Source organism: Mustelus asterias, chromosome 9 (genome assembly GCF_964213995.1).
Source record: "Mustelus asterias chromosome 9, sMusAst1.hap1.1, whole genome shotgun sequence".
NCBI lineage: Eukaryota > Metazoa > Chordata > Chondrichthyes > Carcharhiniformes > Triakidae > Mustelus > Mustelus asterias.
In genome coordinates, this window is record NC_135809.1 from 106,137,056 (window position 1) to 106,158,907 (window position 21,852).

The following is a 21,852-nucleotide window of genomic DNA, read 5'->3' on the forward strand; positions in this document are numbered from 1 at the left end:
GACTCAACCTAGACAGAAAACAGTTGAATAGTTCTACAAATTGGAGTTGAGCTGCTCTGTGGAAATAAAATAGGTGGCTTTTCCTTCAATCTGATACAGTGAAAGTACTCCTGTTTTAAAAATTATTTTGTCTTCTCTTTATATTGGCTCAAATGACCAAGTTCATCCTTTGTGTAACTCAGGTCTTTTGTATATTCTGTTTTGGATCATATAAATTGAATATTTTTGCACATGGTATCAGATATTAAGGATGCTGTATTGTTATTTAGAGCCAGTTTTATTCATTAACTGGATGAGGGTGTTGCTGGCAAGACTATCATTTATTGCCCATCCCTAAATTTCCTCGAGAAGGTAGCAGTAAGTCACCTTCTTGAACCATGCCAGTCCATGTAGTGTGGGTGCACAAACTGAGTTTGTGTTTTTATATGCCCTGTTCGTGAACAGAACTCCCACTCAGCTGATGAAGGAGCAGCACTCCGAAAGGTTGTGGCTTGTGCTACCAAATAAACCTGTTGGACTTTAACCTGGTGTTGTGAGACTTCTTACTGTGCTTACCCCTGTCCAACGCCGGCATCTCCACATTGTGTAGGTATACCCACAGTGCTGTTGGATACCTGTTCATGGTTTTTGGTTCAGCAGCGATGAAGAAACAGCGATATAGTTCCAAGTCAGGATGGTGTGTGACTTGGAAAGGACCTTGCAAGTGGTGGTGTTCCCATGCAGTTGCTGCCCTTGTCCTTCTAGGTGGAAGATGTTGCGGCCTTGGCAGTTGCTGTCGAGGAAGCCTTGATGAGTTTATGTTGCGTATCTTGTAGCTGGTACACACTGTAGTTATGATGCGCGGGTTCTGGAAGAGCTGAATATTTAAGGTGTGGGATGGACTGCCAATTGAGCAGGTTGGTTTCTCCTCGATGGTGTTAAGCTTCAAGGCAGCACGGTGGCACAGTGGTTAGCACTACTGCCTCACAGTGCCAGGGACCCGGGTTTGATTCCCAATTCAGGTCACTGTCTATGCAGAGTCTGCATGTGTCTGCATAGGTTTACTCCAGGTGCTCCGGTTACCCCCTACAATCCAAAAGACGTGCTGTTTAGGTGCATTGGCCATGCTAAATTCTCCCTCAGTGTATCCGAACAGGTGCTGGGGTGTGACTGGGGAATTTTCATAGTACCTTCATTGCAGTGTTAATGTAAACCTACTTGTGACACTAATAAGTCATCTTTTAAACTTTAAACTTCTTGATTGTTGTTGAAGCTGAACGTATCCTGGCAAAGCTAGTATTCCATCACATTCTGGGCTTGTGCTTTGTGGGCAGGCTTTAGGAATCAGGAGGTGAGATATTTGCCACAGATAGCCAGTCTCTGACCCGCTCTTACAACCACGATATATAAGTGGCTGGTCCTGTTAATTTTCTGGTCAATGCACAAAGGTGACCACTAGGATGCTGTTAGCAGGCTAATTGGACAAGGATAGTACTAGTGCATGTCAGAGGAAGACTTACTCTTAGACGTTCTCTTGTTGCCTGACACTTGTGGGGCATGAATGTTATTCGTCATTTATCAGCGGAAATCTGAATCTTGTGCAGGTGTTGCTGCGTACAGGCAGAGACCACTTCATTACCTAAAGGGTTGCATCTGGAACAAATACTGTGTGATCATCAGTGAACATCCTCATTGATAAAACAGCAGAAGATGGTGAGGGCTAGGAAAATTAGGCTGCTAATTGTAACCATAAGATAACTTGCTTTCTAAAACTTGAAGTCATCCCATAATTTCTGTAACGAATGACTCAGAAATTGCACAAGAGTCACCCCATGATTTCTATAGAGAATGACTCAGAAATTACACAAGCTAAACTATAAAATAATGCCACAATATTTGTGAGAAGGGGAAGGAAATAGAATGGGATCTACCCTCCCCCCCCCCCCCCCCCAGTAATGTTTTTCCTCTCCTAGCGATTCTGGTGGAAGTAGGAACATGAATGAGAAGCAAAGTGATGAATGTATAGTAATGGCAGGATGACATCATCTGTCAGACCTCAGGTAATTTCTGTCATTACTCGGCTTGATGTAATTATTGTCTGCACCATCAGATTAATATGAAAGCAAAAACCTTTTATGATTCCAACCTCTCTACAATTTGGCTTATTTCTTTGACATTTCTGGAACAATTTAGATATTTTGTTTTAGCGCAGGAGTGGCGATAATTAATTGCTGCTGCGGATTATGTTGGACCATGGGGTTCTCCATAGGTTTTGGAACATTGGCCCAGATTTTGCAGAGGTAATGACAGTGAAACTGTCAGCGTTGACCGTTATTACTCCACCTGAGACTGTCACCAACATATGCAGAATCATGTGAAAGCCAGTCTATGAAATCCAGAAGTTGCTGTCAGTGATTCTACCATAGAAACATATACATAGAAAATAGAAGCAAGGGGTGGCCATTTGGCCGTTTGAACCTGCTCCACCATTCATTATGATCATGGCTGGTCATCAGATTCAGTACCCTTATCTTGCCTCCCTCCCCCCCCCCCCCAATATCGTTTGATCCTTTTAGCCCCAGGAGCTATATCTAACTCAATAAGCAGAATTTTCCTGTCCCGCCCACCACGGAAAGCGTAGCGGGTGAGACACGGACCATGCGAATGTCCATTGACCTCGGGCGGGATTTTCTGGTCTTGGATGAGTGCTGCTGGAAAATCCCGCCCAGTGTTGTCGTAGGCTATCTCTTGGTTCGTGGATGATGTGTATTCTGGGTCACGAGTTCCTGCCATGGGTCGTCTTGTGACTGCACTGGTCAATTCTCAACCCATAGATCTTTGGACACATGGGGCATGATGTTCCATGAGGTAGTGGGATCTGGAGTGCAGGATTTGCTTCTTTTTTCTTCCCTCCTCCTTTGTGTCGATCTGTCTCATCACTAAGCTGTTTGGACTTAAAGATTGCTGCAGCTTGATGGACAAATTGTCGCCATTTTGGATGATTGCTAGAAAATTCCCCTCAGTCGTTAAGTCAACAATGCCGTGTTTCAAGAACAGCTTTGGAGTGTTTTTGTAACATTTTCTTTATACTTCCCGGAACTCTGACCATTTAAAAGTAGAGGAAACAGGACTTGGCGAGGGAGACTCCTCCAGTTTCATAGAATAGAATGGGGGAGGTGGTGGCCTCGTGGTATTATCGCTAGACTATTAATCCAGAAACTCAGCTAATGGTCTGGGGACTCGGGTTCGAATCCCGCCATGGCAGATGGTGAATTCAATTAAAAAAATCTGGAATTAGGAATCTATTGATGACCATGAAACTATTGTCGATTGTTGTAAAAACCCATCTGGTTCACTAATGCCCTTCAGGGAAGAATTCTGCCATCCTTACCCAATCTGGCCTACATATGACTCCAGATCCACAGCAATGTGGTTGACTCTCAATTGCCCTCGGGCAACTAGGGATGGGCAATGAATGCTGGCCAGCCAGGGGTGCCCATGTCCAATGAATGAATAAAAAAAATCCATACAGTGCAGAAGGATGTCATTCGGCCCATCAAGCCTGCAACAGCAATGATCCTACCCAGGCCCTATCTCCGCGACCACATGTATTTGCCCTGTTAATCTCCCTGACAATTTAGTATGGCCAGTCAACCTAACCCACACATCTTTGGAGTGTGGGAGGAAACCGGAGCACCCAGAGGAAACCTGCACAGACACTGGGAGAATGTGCAAACTCCACACAGACAGTCACCTAAGGCCGGAATTGAACCTGGGTCCCTGGTGCTGTGAGGCAGCAGTGCTAACCACTGTGCCACTGTGCCGCTGCCCATCATGAGTCTTTTATTTATACAATTGGGGAGTTGTGCTGTGCAGCCAGGATCCTATTCCGGTTTGGATACGAGAGTTGGTATCGCATGGTATCGCTGTCAGCCTTTCCTTTCCAGTAGAAGGTGTATCCTTTTACTTGTTCCTTCTCCACAGGAAGGTGACCCTCCCTGGTTGGCAACGATGTCAATTTGGAGTCTTGACAGCTCACATGATAAAAATGAACTTAAAAGTAAAAAAGTTAGAGTAGACAAAGAGTGAAATTAAGATTAAAATTGCAAATAGGAAGAAGTCAGAATGGAAGGAAGACAAGGAGAAGTGAATCAAAAGTGCACAAAATCTGTATTGATGTTTAACTTATTAGTTTAGAGCCAATATTGTGGAAATAACTTTAATAAAGTTATGAATGGTTGTAATGTAAGTGCCACAGTCGATAACTGAAAATAAACAGAAGTGGTCACCCAGGGAAAGATCAATTTCCCTTTATTTGCCAGCACTGTAAAGGAATCGATAGCTCTGTAGTTGTCTTTCTAAATGAGTTCTGAATATCTTGTACGTACAAGAGGATGGGGGAAATTAACTTTTGGTCTTGGCAGAAGTGAGGAAATGCCTCCAACTATTTTCTTTGGACATCTTGACTGGATCTTACTCCGTTTAGATCTCCAGTCATTATCTGGGAACTCAGAGGTGGTCATACATTATTGTCCATGGGTTTATAACATATTTAAACATTTCACAGATGCCACCTCATGTCAGGAAATGATCCAAGGGGGACGTAAAACATAAGCAGAAAACTTCAACTGTAGACATTTGTTCTGGTGGTTTGAAAAAGTCAGGCTATTATTGTGAAGCTAATAATCTTTCATTTGCAATAACCTTTTATGTTTCTTTATCCTTCTTCATATTTGACAGTGTATTGATATGTTTTCAGAGGATTTTAAATGTTATCCTGAAAATTAATGTTGCATCATTTACTTTCCAATAGAATTTTGAACGAGCATATTAACACTTCCATATCAATTTGGTTCTGTTATGTTAAATTAAACAATACAGTGGTTCGCACTGCTGCCTCACAGCACCAGGGACCCGGGTTTGATTCTGGCTTGGGCGACTGTCTGTGTGGAGTTTGCACATTCTCCCTGTGTCTGTGTGGGTTTCCTCCGGGTGCTCCGGTTTCCTCCCTCAATCCAACGATGTGCAGGTTAGGTTGATTGGCCATGCTAAATTGCCCCTTAGTGTCAGGGGGACTAGCTAGGGTAAATGTATGTGGCTATGGGGATAGGGCCTGGGTGGGATTGTGGTCGGTGCAAACTCAATGGGCCAAATGGCCTTCTTCTGCACGGTAGGGATTCTATTCCATTCTATTCATACACATATTGACTGAGTAGATATTTCTGTTGCCAGTTGTGGAGAACCCCTTTATTCCAGTAAAATTGCATTTGGGCATTAGAACGCTCCCATTTGTGATGGTTCTAGGTTCTCCTCAAGTAAAGTTAAAGTTTATTTATTAGTCACAAGTAGGCTTACATTAACACTGCAATGAGGTAACTGTGAAAATCCCCTAGTCGCCACACTCCGGTGCCTGTTTGGATACGGTGAGGGAGAATTTGGCATGGTCAATTCACCTAAACTGCACATCTTTGGAATGTGGGAGGAAACCCGAACACCCAGAGGAAACCCACGCAGACACGGGGAGAGTGTGCAAACTCCACGCAGGCAATGACCCAAGCCGGGAATCGAATCCTGGTTCCTGGCACTGTGTGGCAGCAGTGCTAACCATGGTGACACCATGCCACCTCCAAGTTCTTGGTCATAAAATTATTTTGCTTTTTTGACACGTGTTTTGCAGTCGATAATGTTCAGATGCTAATCAAAATCATGGAGAAGCAGCCTTTTAAATATCTGGCACAGCTCAGTTGAACATTTAAGAGCAATACCACTGAAAGCAGCAGATAAAGAACAGAAGTGAAAACATTTGATAAAATTTGACAAGTGCAGAGAACAGATTTTTTGTTACCGGGAAGCTCGGTGAGTTTATTCAGTGTCCAGCTCATCACATGCAATCTCTGACATTAGCAAGGGATCTGACCTTTCCAAGTCATGGACTCGCTTGCCTTTCCAGGAGGGCACTGAAAGAGCCAGGCTTTTTGGTTCCAGCCTACATTCTAAAAGCTACATATAATTGAAGAAATTAAAATTAAAGGGCTGAATCTTCCGTGGAATGATAATCGGTGTTCGTGTGTGACTATGCTATTTTCTCTCCTTAATCTGGAGCTCCACATTTCTCACCCTGACTTCTGATACAGACTTCTGTTAAGAGAATCATAGAATCAAAGAGTCCGTACAGTGCAGAAGGAGGCCATTCAGCCCATCGAGCCTGCACCGACAACAATCCCACCCAGGCCCTCTCCCCTTAACCCCATGTATTTACCTGCTAATCCTCCTGACAACTAAGGTGCAATTTAACATGTCCAACTAATCTTACCTGCACATCTTTGGAGTGTGGGAGGAAACCGGAGCACCCGGAGGAAACCGGCACAGACACAAGGAGATGTGCAGACTCTGCACAGGCACTCACCCAAGGCTGGAATTGAACCCCGGATTCCTAGCACTATGAGGCAACAGTGCCAACCACTGTGCCATCGTGCCACAACCATCTAACTTTAAATCAGAAGTTTTAGAGAGTCTCAGATTCAGGCTAATTGCGCAACTTCCCAGGAAATTCCTGTGTTGCCCTTGCGTGGTTCCTGATTCCTTAGTTTAAGTTCAGGCTTCTGTAATAAATTAAAAAGTAAAAATTATGAGTGATCACACACCAAGCAGTAGCAGACTCTTTACATTTTCACCTACATTGTCAGTGTATTTGTTAACTGTTACCTGCTTTAAAAAAAAGGTATAAAGACTCATCCCTATGGGATTTCTTTGAGCACTTACTACATGCTTGACCTTGCTGTGGAGATATATTACCTACAAAAATAATTTCTTTCTGCCTCTGAATTCCCTACTCCTTTTAAAGGATTTAATATCTTCACCCGGAAGTTTTAGTGCTTAACCTAATATTCGTAAATGATTGCATAAGGAGCACAATTATCTGATCTACAGCTATTTTATTATATGACAGCACCATCCGGTATTGCTACATTGTTAAAAATAGATAACAGCACATGTTCCTTCAGCATATATGTTGGACTGCAGGCTTTCCATTAATGCATTAGCGGTATGTATTTTATTATAAACTCCAGAGAGAATCTTCTTATCATTACCGTAGTGTCATATAGAGTTGCAAAACTGACCTACAATTCTCGTAGCAAAACATTCTATAATGGAAGAGATCAGAAATACTTAGTACCTAAAGTGAGTTATTTTGTAATGGAGCCAGATCGATGATAAAGTATTTTCCTCGTAAAAATATTTTGATTTTGATTTGATTTATTATTGTCATATGTCTTGGTATACAGTGAAAAGTATTATTTAAAGTTTATTTATTAGACACAAGTATGGCTTACATTAAAGCTGCAATGAAGTTACTGTGAATTTCCCCTAGTCACCACACTTTGGCACCTGTTCGGGTCAATGCACCTAACCAGCACGTCTTTCAGACTATGGGAGGAAACCAGAGCACCCGGAGGAAACCCACGCAGACACGGAGAATGTACAAACTCCATACAGACAATGATCCAAGCCGGGAATCGAACCGGGTCCCTGGCACTGTGAGGCAGCAGTGCTAACCACTATGCCACCATGCCACCTGTGTTCTTGTGCGCTATACAGACAAAGCATACCGTTCAGAGAAGGAAAAGGGAGAGTGCAGAACATAGTGTCACAGTCATAGCTAGGGTGTAGAGAAAGATCAATAATGCATTCATAGAATCATAGAATCCCTACAGTGCAGAAGGAGGCCATTCGGCCCATCAAGTCTGCACCGACCACAATCCCACCCAGGCCCTATCCCCACATATTTTACCCACTAACCCCTCTAACCTACGCATCTCAGGACGCTAAGGGGCAATTTTTAACCTGGCCAATCAACCTAACCCGCACATCTTTGGACTGTGGGAGGAAACCAGAGCACCCGGAGGAAACCCACGCAGACACGAGGAGAATGTGCAAACTCCACACAGACACGCATTCAAATGCACTCCATTCAAAAGTCTGATGGCAGCAGGGAAGAAGCTGTTCTCGAGTCAGTTGGTACGTGACTTCAGACCTTTGTATCTTTTTCCCGATGGAAGAAAGTGAAAGAAAGAATGCCCGGGTTTGCCTGGGGTTCTTAATTATGCTAGCTACTTTGCCGAGGCAGCGCAAGTGTAGACCGAGTCAATGGATGGGAGGCTGGTTTGCGTGATGGATTGGGCTACATTCATGACCTTTAGTAGTTCCTTGCGATCTTGGGCAGAGCAGAAGCCATACCAAGCTATGATACAACCAGAAAGAATGCTTTCTATGGTGCATCTGTAAAAGTTGGTGAGAGTTGTAGCTGACACGCCAAATGTCCTTAGTCTTCTGAAAACGTAGAGGCATTGGTGGGTTTTCATAACTATTGTGTCGGTATGGGGGGACCAGGACAGGTTGTTGGTGATCTGGACACCTAAAGATTTGAAGCTTTCGACCATTTTGTTGATGTAGACAGGGACATGTTCTCCACTATACTTCCTGAATTTGATGACAATCTCCTTTGTTTTGTTGACATTGAAGGAGAGATTATTGTCATTGCACCAGTTCTTCAGATTCTCTCTCATTCCTGTACTCTGTCTCATCATTGTTGGAGATTCGACCCACTGCAATGGTGTCGTCAGCAAACTTGAAAATCGAGTTGGAGGAGAATTTGGCCACACAGTCATAGGTGTATGAGGAGTATAGTAGGGGGATGAGAACACAGCCTTGTGGGGCACTAGTTTTGAGGATGATCGTTGGGGTGTTGTTGCTATCCTATCTGATTGTGATCTGTGGGTTAGGAAGTTCTGGATCTAGTCACAGAGGGAGGAGCTGAGACCCAGGCCATGAAATTTGGAGATGGGTTTCGTAGGAATAATAGTAGGAGTTTCATAGGAATAATGGAATAATGGTAGGAATATTGCAACATCATTAACCTCATATACCTTGTCATCGATTCTTTTTCTCTTTCTTAATTCCAGGCCATCAAACAGTCGAAATTTAGCAATAATTCTTAATTGGTTACTCTTTAAGCTGTCAAACTTCTCAACTTTATCGAACCTTGTTGCTGTAATACTCTGGCCTGATGGCTGTTCTCTCCAAACTAATCCTAGCCCATTTGCAGGATATCCTCGATTTTTGTTTTTGCAAAGTTGAATGGTCTTTGCACAAATAATGAAGTAAAGGATAATGGGACCATGTGAAAGGAGGATATATCTTGGGCGGAATTTTCTGTCCGCGCTCGCTGCAAAATGGGAAAATCCTGCTCAAGGTCAATGGAACTTTGCATATTCTGCCCCCCCCACCTCCACTCCCGCCCGCTACTGTTCCCGTAGCGGGCAGGACAGGAAAACTCCCCCCTTGTATCATGTAAACATTTCATGAGCAAGTTACTTCGATTTATATTTATTGACATCTTCTGCCATGGGCAAGGGTAATTGAGGATAATTTTTGGATAATAACCTGGAACATATTTGACCCAGAACTTGGGTTGTAATTACTTTCATTGAGGTGATTGTTTTTATTCGTTCTTGGGATGTGGGCATTGCTGGCAATGCCAGCATTTGTTGGCAAAACATTTTCATTAAATAGGTCAGTATTTCAGGTTGGATTTTTGAATTCATCAACTTCTAAACTTTAGCTCATTCAAACAGAAGGCCCCTGAACTTTTATGATATGGTTTATTGCTCACTGTCCAGTGTTTCCCTTTGGCCTGCATCTCTCTCTCTCTCTGATGGATTTTTTTTATTGATTCATGAGACATAGGTGTTGCTGGCTGGCTAACATGTATTGCCCATCCCTAGTTGCCCTTGAATTGAGTGGCTTGCTAAGCCATTTCAGTGGACAGTTGAGAGTCAACCACATTGCTGTGGCTCTGGAGTCACATGTAGGCCAGACCAGGTAAGGACAGCAGATTTCCTTCCCTAAAGGGCATTAGTGAACCAGATGGATTTTTCTGACAATTGACAATGGTTTCACTGTCATCAGTAGATTCTTAATTCCAGATATTTTTTACTGAATTGTTTTCAGATGGACTGTTGAATTTGAATAAGGCAAGTTGAGAAATACAGATTAAAGATGATAGGAGTAAGCAAATTCGAAAGGGACTATAAATCAAATATATATTACATACCAATGAACCCCACAGTCTACCTATGGCATATATTACATAAAATCCTTACAGTGCAGAAGAAGGCCAATTGGCCCATTGAATCTGCACTGACCACAATCCAACCCAGGCCCTATCGCCATAACCCCACGTATTTACCCTGCTAATCCCCCTGTCACTAGGGTCAATTTAGCACGGCCAATAAACCTAACCTGCACATCTTTGGGCTGTGGGAGGAAACTGGAGCACCCGGAGAAAACCCATGCAGACACGGGGAGAATGTGCAAACTCCACACAGGCAATGACCCGAGGCTGGAATTGAACCCAGATCCCTGGTGCTGTGAGGTAGCAGTGCTAACCACTGTGCCACCATGCCACCCCCTGTGCCACTGTGCCACCTCAAATGAACCCACAGTATAGCAATGAACCCCAAAATATACCTATGTGTGAATTGAAAATAGTGGCTCCTTTCTCAGCTATGTGGCTGGTTGCAACATTTATTCTGACAAGGGAGAATTTATTGCATATTCCAGGTTGCCCTGAGAAGGTAGGTGGTAGGTCACCTTTTTGAACCAGTGCGATGTTTATGGTAATAGTTTTATACTGGAAATTCCAGAATATGACTGTAACGATTGCGGCATAATAAGTGTGGCCAGTTTATGTGACTGAACTCGTCCCAACCCTACATACGCTGTCATAGAAACCAATAACAAGATACAAAACATCGTAAAGTATGCTTCATTTTTGTGGAATAGACCCAGTGGAGGTTTGAAGCAGATATGCAAAAATGTTAATACATTCGATTCAGAAAAATATGGGATATTTTTACAGTTTTCTTTTACCATTCTTCAGCCCACATTCAACAGTAACCAAAAAATATTATTGATCGCAACTCTCATAGACTAAACAGAAGTTTGTAAGGAATAATCTTTGAATCTGTTTTATAAAGTTCTGTATCATTATCTCTGTTACAGGAAGGAGGGGTGGCAGTCCTATTCAAACTGTGCAGGCAAGAGGGTCCAAGTTATTTGCATGTGGATGCTCTCCGAGCACTGGCATCAATATGTAGTGTGGAGGAAGGCATCAATGAACTTGAGAAGGTATGAATGGAATTGTTCAATAAACATTCTTGTCTTTAAATTGATATCGGTGAACAATGCTATTTTCAGCATCTTAAAGGAATGTATTACGTGCAAGAGTGGTAATTAACCAAACTTGATTCCACACACATCAGGAAGTTGGAAGAAAATTGTGTCCTGATTTGAAATGTGTTCACTTTAATTGAATGACATTGATTGTGATATGTAATTGCCTACAATGTTCTCCAATAATGGTAAATGAGTAAGGGACCACTTTGCAACACATTTGTACCAGTGATTGGTCTGCCTATGAGTTCATGCCAGGACTGATTTTTGTTTTATGAACGTTTGTTGGTGGCTGGGTGATATACTGGGCCATAACTTTCTCGGAGTGATAATCCATGCCTACTTACTTGCGCTAAATTGCTTCCGTGCCTGTCTCGCCCGATTTTCTGACTCAGGACTCAGACCTTGGGTGGGTGTGGGATCCTGGGGGTGGGGGATTGGAATCATGCGGGAATGGGGGGGGGGGAAGGTTTGGACCTCATGGGGGGAGGGGGGAGTGGGTGCAGTGCTGCAGGGGTGGGGGGTGTCTCGTGGGACCTCAAATGGGTGGAGAATGCCGTAGTGGGGAGGGGAAGGGGCAGTGGTAAGTTGCGGGGTAAGGGGAATCCCATGGGGATTTGGGGGTGTGATGGGAAACCTATTGGGGGTCGGCCTGGGTCTCTACAATATTTACCCAAAAGTTATAAGAGGTTTTAATTTTTCTAACTTTTTCTGGGTAACGATTTGTGTAACACAGCTGGAATCACCGGAGATTTGTGACTTACATCGCACTTTTGGATGGCTCCCAATTGAGGACAATTGCCCAGATGAAGTTTGCATTTCCCCAGTGCAGTTTTGGGGAATTCCCCCCCATCCACTGCTGGGGAGCTCAGATATTACAGCCCATTATGAATTACTCTGTGGTTGCTAGTTTAAAGACTTTCACTGATCAAATGTATAGTGCCTGAGAAAATAGTATTTTGAAGAATACTCACCAACCTATCACCATGTTTCCTTTCCTCATATTTTGCATGTCCACCGAAGTGGTTTGGTCGAGGTAGATACCATCTTCTGTCAATTATTTTAATAGCAGATCAGGAAATTCCATCTCATGTTGTACCAACCAACTCAAGAACATCTTTTTCCCTGCTGCCATTAAACTTTTGAAGCGACCTATCGTATATTAAGTTGATCTTTCCCTTCACCCTATCTGTATCTGTAACACTATATTCTGCACCCTCTCCTTTCCTCCTCCCCTATGTACTCTATGAATGGTATGCCTTGTTTGTATAGCGCGCAAGAGACAATACTTTTCACTGTATCCCAATGCACGTGACAGTAATAAATCAAATCAAATTGGAAAATTTACAATTTCACTTTATATTTAAATTAATGAAACAGAAATGAAACTTTAGTCATTTTTATATCCTGAGATCCTCAATACGTGCATGCGCACACACACACATATCCACACACACACACACATATACACACACACACACACACATATATACACACACACACACACACATACATACACACATATATATACACACACACACACTCGAAATTGACACATACAGATTACAGAGTGGGGAGGATATGTAATTTAAGGTACAGTGAAATTAAAGGGATATCTGACTCTTGATGGTTGGTAATGTGGTTGGCTTCAGGCTGAATTCAGTCGTCTTGCTTCTTTTGATGTCGAGGCCGTTTAGTATTGCAGAAAGACAATTTAATAGTTCTCCTGGAGGTAACAGTGCTGGGTTCAGTTTTTAAAAAAAAAATCCCTATCTGGGGCATCTTGATAGTTAAAATCAGCTGTTCGAATTCAAAACCTGCAGCTGGAGAGACGGAGAGAGAGAAGGAACCCACTCAGGGTCTTGTTCCTTCAGCATCTCAGTTGCTTGTCCTGTTTTGCAGAGAAAGCATGTGCTTAAAACACACAAAGTCTTTACTTGTCATATTTTTTTCTCCAACTGTCCAGTGATCCAAGTAAGGTCATGGCTAATGTATTCCAATTTTAACTTAATTAGATCATGGGTGGGAATTCCTCTCTCAGCCAGGGTCCCATTGTCCAAGTTTTGGGGGTGATTATTTTTCGGCTTTCCGTTGGGCAACATGGCCTCTAGGTGTCTCCGGGGCTAAGTTTTTTTAGCGTTGACATCTATCATATGCTCCCTTTTACTGTTTAATCCTACTCACTAAATTCTCCAGCATTCAGGGAGCTCTGGCTCTGTTTGCCCTCCCTGTCTCTATTGGAATGAATGTAGGCTCTAACTGAACCATCTCCTCATTAAGGCTGTCCATTGCTCCATTACATCCCAGTAAGAAGTCTCACAACACCAGGTTAAAGTCCAACAGGTTTATTTGGTAGCACAAGCTTTTGGAGTCTCGCTCCTTCAGGTGAAGAAAGAGCGAGACTACGAAAGCTTGTGCTACCAAATAAACCGATTGGACTTTAACCTGGTGTTGTGAAACTTCTTACTGTGCTTACCCCAGTCCAACACCAGCATCTCCACATCACCATTACATTCCACCAGCACTCTTTGACTTCATTTAATCTGGGCCAGATCTATCCTCAATTCACTGAAATTAGTCCTTTTGTAGTTAAATATTTTTCTTCTAAAATGTTCTTTCCTCTCTCCATAATTAATCTGAACTTTATGATACAATGACCATGATTCCTGAGACGCTCCTTGACTGTGACATTCTCTACTTGAATCAGTTTATTCCCTAGGACTGGACCCAGCAATGCTTCCTTCTTCATTAGGCAGGAAACAAGTTAATCAAGAAAATTCCCCTGATTATACTTTGGTAACCCTGTCCTTCCCCGCCCTTGGCACAATCCCTGTCCAATTCAATACTGGGGTTGTTAAACAATAAGAAGTCTCACAATGCCAAGTTAAAAGTCCAACAGGTTTATTTGGAATCACGAGCTTTCGGAACGCAGCTCCTTTTTCAGGTGAGTGGAGGTAGGTTCACAAACACGGCATATAGAGGCAAAGACACAATTGCAAGATAATTACAGATTGGAATGTGAAGAATGGTTGGAATGCGAGTCTTTACAGGTAATCAAGTCTTTATAGGTACAAACAGTGTGCGTGGAGAGAGGGATAATCACAGGTTAAAAAGGTATGAATTGTCTCAAGCCAGGACAGTTAGTAGGATGGTCAGGTTAGAAATAGCGTGACATGAACCCACTGGGATTGTTAAAGATTTCCATTGTCAGCACTCTATAGTTCTTGAATCTCTCAGTAATTTATTTTCAAACCTAATGCTCTATCTCTTTTCTACTATGTGTTCATCTATAACATGCACCAGGTAGTGTAATAGTTCCTTTATTGTTTATCAATTCCAATCAATGGGTTGTTCTTGCCCATTAAGGTCAGTCTCTCTTTCAAAACGCTGTTATTTTCAAATCAATATCCTACCTTTCTCCATGTGTACCTTTCCTATGTATGCTAACTTGTGCCTAGGGTTATTAAGCATCTATTCTTCCTTCTTTGAGCCACGTTTCAGTGATTGCCATTGCATCATGTTCCTGTATGACTATTTGCACCTGCAGATCACCAACCTCATGAAGCATAATTTGTGTACTTATCTACTTGTACTACAAAACTAAATTAGATCTTTTTGTAATTTCTATTGTTCCATTTAATTCTATTCCGAACTCTGACTCTCCCAGTCCTTTTTGTACCTTGATGTCATTTTTTAATATTACGGCTGGAATTTTCCAGCTGTTCATGTCAGTGGGATTCTCTGGCCCCGTTGCAATCAATGGAGATTTAGCTGAGTGCCAAATTCTCTGTCCTCGCTTGCAACGGCAACGGGGCGTGAATGCTCAAAAAATTCCGGCCGTATCTTCATGTCCAACCTCCTGCTGAATTAGTTTAACTCCAGCCACCAGCTAAATTAACCTGCCCGCAAGGGTATTGGTCCCGGTTCTGTTCAGGTGCAACTTGTCCATCTTGAATGGGCCCCTCCTCCCACAGAACCGGTCCCAATGTCCCAGGATTCTGAGGCCTTTCCTCCTGCATGCACCATGTTTCTAGACACACATTAACGGGCCATATCCCAACTCCCATAATGACACTAGGAATAATCCAAAGAATTGTCTACTTTTTAACTTCCTCCCAGCTCTTAAACTTGGACTGTATTTCCTCACTCCTGTTATTCCCCATGCCATTGATTCCAACATGGACCACACCCTTTCTTGGACAGAATTACCTACACCGTCTTTGTGATGTCCCCTAAGCTGGCACCAGGAAAGCAACATACCATACTCATCTCACTTCAGTAGCAGAGAAGCACATGTCTAATGAATCCCAATTACTTCTGCATTCTTACACTTGGCTTTACCCCACTGTGTAGTCCTTTGTTTCACAGTTCAGGACTATATACTAGGAAATGCCCTCGCCCTCATTGCACACCCCCATTCAATGCTGAATGTTGGTTTGAGAGTGCGGGTGGAATGCTGAGCTCCTTTTCGCCATCCTTCCAGATGGTCTTCTGAGCCCTTGGCTGTGTTGGCAACCACCTTTCTGGCTGGGGGCTCCTGCTCAGAGCTAGACTCTCAATCACCTCGTCCTGAGCAATCTAACCATTCTCTCATCACTGCCATTCACTTCATCCAAAGGAGGCAATGGGTGGTGAGAAGCCCTACAACTCCAAGCCTGTACTAACTTCCCATTAAGAGTTTTAACAACATCAGGTTAAAGTCCAACAGGTTTATTTGGTAGCAAATGCCATTAGCTTTCGGAGCGCTGCTCCTTCGTCAGTTGGAGTGGATATCTGCTGTCAAAGGGCATACAGAGACATAAAATCAAGTTACAGAATACTGATTAGAATGCGAATCTCTACAGCCAACCAGGTCTTAAAGATACAGACAATGTGAGTGGAGGGAGCATTAAGCACAGGTTAAAGAGATGTGTATTGTCTCCAGACAGGACAGCCAGTGAGATTCTGCAAGTCCAGGAGGCAAGCTGTGGGCCCCATCCGCTTCCTTGTTTGCTTTCAAATTTCATTTGACTTCTTTTAAAACATGCAATCACGGCGAAGAAAGGCACTCTAATCTGTTGATCTCTATCCGTTCCTTCTCGATAACTCATCCTCTTTATATCTCTTCCTTTGTCAGTAATTTGGATGTTTGTATTTCATAGCCATCAATAAAAAGCAGCTGATTGAAAGCTTCTTGTTTACTTTGAAATTCAATTCATTAAAAAAAAAATTGACTCAAGTTGGGATGAGAAAACATCAGAAGTTTAGAGAACACAAAACAAGTGCTGCAGTAGCTCTGTAATCAATGGAGCCTGTCATTTTTATCTCTCTCTGTATGTGGGCGTGCACACCCACACACATCTATGTTTTAAAAAAGAAAGCGCCGGTCTGAACTTTACCTGAATAAAAGTTTCAAAATTTTCCCTTGGCTTTTCTTCAAATTATTTTGAGAACAACGGATAGAACCAGTTAGGAGCCAGGAAAGAAAACAGCCACACGGAGTTTTATTAGTATTGGGGAATTGATTGTCGTTAAGGGACTGGAGTGGCAATCACCATTAGATTAGTTAAATAGGAGCGATACATAGCTGAGGCTTTCGAAGATGCTTCGCACTCATCTCAGTAACATTGCTGTGACGTAGCACCTTGCGCACATGCTCAGTAGCCATCTTGAGAGTTATCCCTTTTACGTCTACACTGGGTAAGGTGGGAGAAGGTGCCAGGCGGCTGGAGGTTAGTTCGATCAGGTTGGGAGAGTGGCCGAAGGCTACTCGCGTCAGGGGGTATTTGAGTGCTGGAGGGGTAGGCCCTTTTGCTCGGGGGGGGGGCTGGGCACGGTTGCGAGGGCTAGTCGGGTCAAGTCCGGCTTAGGAGGTGGGGGTGGGTGCTGGGGGTGGGAGGGTTTGGGAGCCGGAGGGGGGTATTGTCAGGCTATCAGAGGTGGGTGTGGTCGGGGCAGGAAGTCAGGCCGGGTCAGGGGTAATTAGGTGGTTAGGAAGAATGGACAAGGGCTTAGTCAGGGGATCATGGGGTTTAGTTGGGGAAATCAAGGGGAGGTAACTGGGTTGGGTCAGAGAGTAGTTGGGGGTTGGACTAGTTGGCTACTTTGGAGAGGTGGTTGGGGCATATTCAGGGTGGGGAGTCAGTTTGAGTGATGGGGGTATGTTGTGTAGCTACCCAGGAGTTAGACAAAGGTTTTTTTCTGTCCAATCTCTCCAGGGATAACTATCCAAGTAAGAATGTTGTTCAGAATGAACAACTTTTGCAATGGGTCCTGGGGAGCAGGGGAATTGCCTATCGGAAAGTCAAACTTCCTGGACAATTCCCATGAAGGTTGATGCATTATATTTCACATATTGGCTCATATGTCTGGTCTCCAACAATCCAATTGTTTGGACCAATATATTATCAATAGGTGCATGAAATTTCAAATTAAATGAAATTGACTGAGCAAGGATTAATAATAAGGAAGTCGTAGTGTTAGAAAAAAAAATACTCCCATATTGCACTCAGCAAAACTTCTCATGAACATACTGGTAGAATTCCTCTATGTATTAGCTTAATGTATTTAACATATCAGTACAGCAAGCAATTAGGAAGGCTGATGTTATGTTAAACATTATCACAAGAGATTTGAGTACATTAGTTGTGAAGTCTTGCTTCAGTTGTACAGAACCTTGGTTAGAATGCATCTGGAGTACACTCTGTGCCGGTTTGAAGACCTTACCTTAGGAAGGATATTATCGCCATAGAGGGAGAGCGACAGAGGTCCACTAGACTTGTTCCTGGGATGATGGGATTGTCCTATGAATAGAGATTGGGCAAACTGGGCCTGTATTCTCTAGAGTTTCAAATAATGAGAGGTGATTTCATTGAAATGCACAAAGGGATAGGCAAAGAAGGTGCAAGTAAGATTTTCCCCAGGCTGGGGAACCAGGGACAAACGTTAAAATAAGGGGGGAGCCACTGGACCATGATTGGGGGGAAAAAAATACTCAGTGGGTTTTGAATATTTGGAATTCTCTACCACAGAAAGCTGTGGGAAATCAGTCATTGAGAATGTTTAAAGCTGAGATAGATGGATTCCTGAATACCAATAACATAAAGGGCTATAAGGATACTGTGGAAAGGCATTGAAGTGGATGATGATCCATGATCGTATTAAGTGGTGAAGCAGGCTCAATCAGCTGAATGGCCTACTCCTGCTCCTATGTTCCTATTTATTAATCTGTCTAAATTAACCTGGCCAATAAATTGGTTATGGAGGAGTTTCATATAAAAGCAGTCACATATGACTTGTAAGTACCTATATTCGAGAGGTCCTGCTAAATCTATAGCAATACCACAGCAGGGCTCATATGTTCGTGAGTAGAAAATGTTACTAATTGATGCATTTTATCGTCAATCAGTATTATTCCTGCGTACAAGGTGGATATATTCCACTTGGCTCAACATCTAATTTAGCAATTTTCTTCTGGTGATCACATTTTGCTTAACAAAAGCATGGATCTCTACAGAGTTGAAATTTCTGTGCAAGGTATTAGAAAGTGAAACAAAAACAGAAAAATGCTGGAAAATCTCAGCAGGTCTGACAGCGTCTGCGGAGAGAGAGTAGACCCAATGTTTTGAGTCTGGGTGACCCTTCGTCAGAGCCAGGTATTAGAAAGTGAGTTGTGTGGAAAAAGAAATGGTGATTTACTCCTTGTTTATTTTATTTACTCGTGTCACAAGTAAGGCTTACATTAACACTGCAATGAAGTTACTGTGAAAATTCCCCTAGCCGCCACACTCCAGCACCTGTTTGGGTACGCTGAGGGAGAATTTAGCATGGCCAATGCACCTGAGTCTTTCGGATTGTGGGAGGAAGCCGGAGCACCCGGAGGAAATCTACGCAGACATGGGGAGAACATGCAGACTCCACACATACAGTGACCCAAGCTGGGAATCGAACCTGGGTCCCTGACGCTGTGAGGCAGCAGTGCTAACCACCGTGCCACCCTGTGTAACCCATCTATCTATAAGATACCCTGCTCTGGATTCTACTTCAACAGTTCAATCTCCTGTGGAATTTTCTCCTTCATTTTGAAAGGGAAGCAGGTAATACTCCAGACTGTTTGTTCCTCGTATCCTCTGTTTTAATTTTGACCTGCTATCTAGACCCTGCTTCCCTTAAAAAATATAAAGTTAGGTTTGAGAAAAAAAAATCATAAAACTGATAGAATGTGTGGTTCCTTTTTATTCCTGGTCACTGCATGCAGTTATTCCTATCCTATCGGTCATGTTTATTTTTAGATGATCTTTTTGTTTTATTTGATCTGAACATAGGCATCATTGATCAAAACTGTTCCCATCATTTTCCATCTGATTCAAAAAAAAAACCTCTTTAGCGACCTTTTAAATCAGTGAACTGCTTCCGCCGAGGTCATTATTTTCAAATTAGTAAACTATAGTGTGCATCATGCATGTGATAAAAAAAAATCAAGAAATGGATGTGCATTGGATTCAGGAAAGGCTACGGTCCCTGTAACAACACAGGGTGAAGTGCTGAGGATGTGTGCTGCAGAACTGGCTGCACCTCTAGCCAAGCAGTTCCAGTACAGCTACAAGACTGGCATCTACCCAAAAAGATCATCTAAAAAAGTGAACTATTGACCACAGAAAGCAGGGCAAATCTAATACAGCCAGTCTACTCTCAACCATCAGAATAGCCATGGAAGATCATAGAATCCCTACAGTGCAGAAGAAGGCCATTTGGCCCATCCAGCCTGCACCGAAAACGATCCCACCCAGGCCCTATCTCTCCAACCCCATCTATCTATCCTGCTAATCCCCCTGATAATAATGGACAATTTATCATGGCCAATCCACCTAACTCGCACATCTTTGGACTGTGGAAGAACCCAGAGGACTCCACACAGGTAGTGACACAAGCCGGGAATCGAACCCGGGTCCCTGGCGCTGTGAGGCAGCAGTGCTTACCACTGTGCCACCCTAGATGCCATCAACAATGCCATCAACAGCACCCGCACACTACTAACTTTCTCAGCCATGCTCTACCTGCATCACTCAGCTCCAGATTTCATGACGTCTTGGTCCGAACATGGAAAAACAAGCTGAATGCCTGAGATGAGAGTTACTGCTCTTGACATCGAGGCAGCATTTAACCGAGTGTGGCATCAAGAAACCCCAGCAACACTGAGGTCAGTGGAAATCAGGATAAAACTATCCACTGGTTGGAGTCATACCGAAGACAAGGGAAGGTGATCCTGGTTGTTGGAAATCAATCATCTCAGCCCCTGGATATAGTTTCAGGAGTTCCTCAGGGTAGTGTTCTAAGCCTGATCATCTTCAGCAGCTTTATGAATGATCTTCCCTTCAATATAATGTCAGAAGTGGGTATGCTTACTGATAATTGCACAGTGTTCAGTTCTATTTGCAGCTCCTTGGATAATGAAGCAGTGCAGTAAGACCTGGACAACATTCAGGCGTGTGCTGATAAATGGCAAGCAACATTTGCACCACACAAATGCCAGGCAATGACCATCTCCAACAAGCGATAATCCATCTAAACCCTTCTTGACATTCAGTTATATTAGTATCATTGAGTATTAGTACCATCCATATCCTGGGGGTCACCATTGGCCAGAAAATTAGCTGGACCAGCGAATGCAGCTGCAAAAGCAGATCAGAAGGTGGCAATTGTGCAGCAAATGATCTTGCCCTTGACTCCCCAAAGCTTTTCCACCATCCACTAACCCGAGTCCGAGTTGTGATAGAATTTCAGTTCAACAACACGCGAGAAGCTCCAGGAGAAACCAGACCATGTGATTCAAAAGCAAAATACTGCGGATGCTGGAAATCTGAAATAAAAACAGAAAATGCTGAAAAGACTCAAAGTCTGGCAGCATCTGTGAAGAGAGAAACTTGTTTCAGACTACCTGATTGACAAGCCATCCACTGGCGGAACACCATGACTGCAGGATATACCATCTCCCAAATGCACTGCTGCAACTTGTGAAGACTTCTTCAATAGCATCCCTACATCCGTAAACATAGAATCATAGAATCCTACAGCGCAGAAGGAGGCCATTTGGCCCATCAAGTCTGCGCCAACCACAAATCCCACCCAGGCTCTATCCCCATAACTCCATGGCATATACCCTAGTTAGTCCCCCTTACAGGAAGGGGCAATTTAGCATGGTCAATCCGCCTAACCAGCATCTTTGGACTGTCGGAGGAAACCGGAGCACCTGGAGGAAACCCATGCAGACACAGGGAGAATGTGCAAACTCCACACAGACAGTGACCCAAGCTGGGAATTGAACCAGGGTCCCTGGCACTGTAAGGCAGCAGTGCTAACCACTGTGCCACCGTGCCGTGAAAGCAAATAGTCACACTGAAAGTAGAATGGGGCACTGACTTCGAACATAAATTTAGACAAATCCAACAGAGGTAATTTTCTGAATTGGTACTGGAGACATACGAAAGGTAGGACAAATCCAACCCTGCCAATTAACGCCCCATCAGACTAATCTTGATCATCAGTAAAGCGATGAAAGAGGCCAACAACAGTGCAATCAAGCGGCTTGATAGCTTGATCATGGTTTCAGATAAAGCTCGGCACAACATCGTGGGCCGAAGGGCCTGTTCTGTGCTGTAC

The 21,852-nt window shown here is 43.3% G+C and overlaps 1 protein-coding gene across 1 annotated transcript in view; it reads left to right on the plus strand.

Moving 5' to 3' along the window:
* The window catches only part of insc (INSC spindle orientation adaptor protein), a 208,831-nt gene that overhangs the window by 73,450 nt on the left and 113,529 nt on the right, over positions 1 to 21,852 (plus strand). The window contains exon 5 of the mRNA XM_078221282.1: positions 11,044 to 11,169. Coding sequence (XP_078077408.1) covers positions 11,044 to 11,169 — 126 coding nt within the window. The remainder of the gene's footprint in view (positions 1 to 11,043; positions 11,170 to 21,852) is intronic.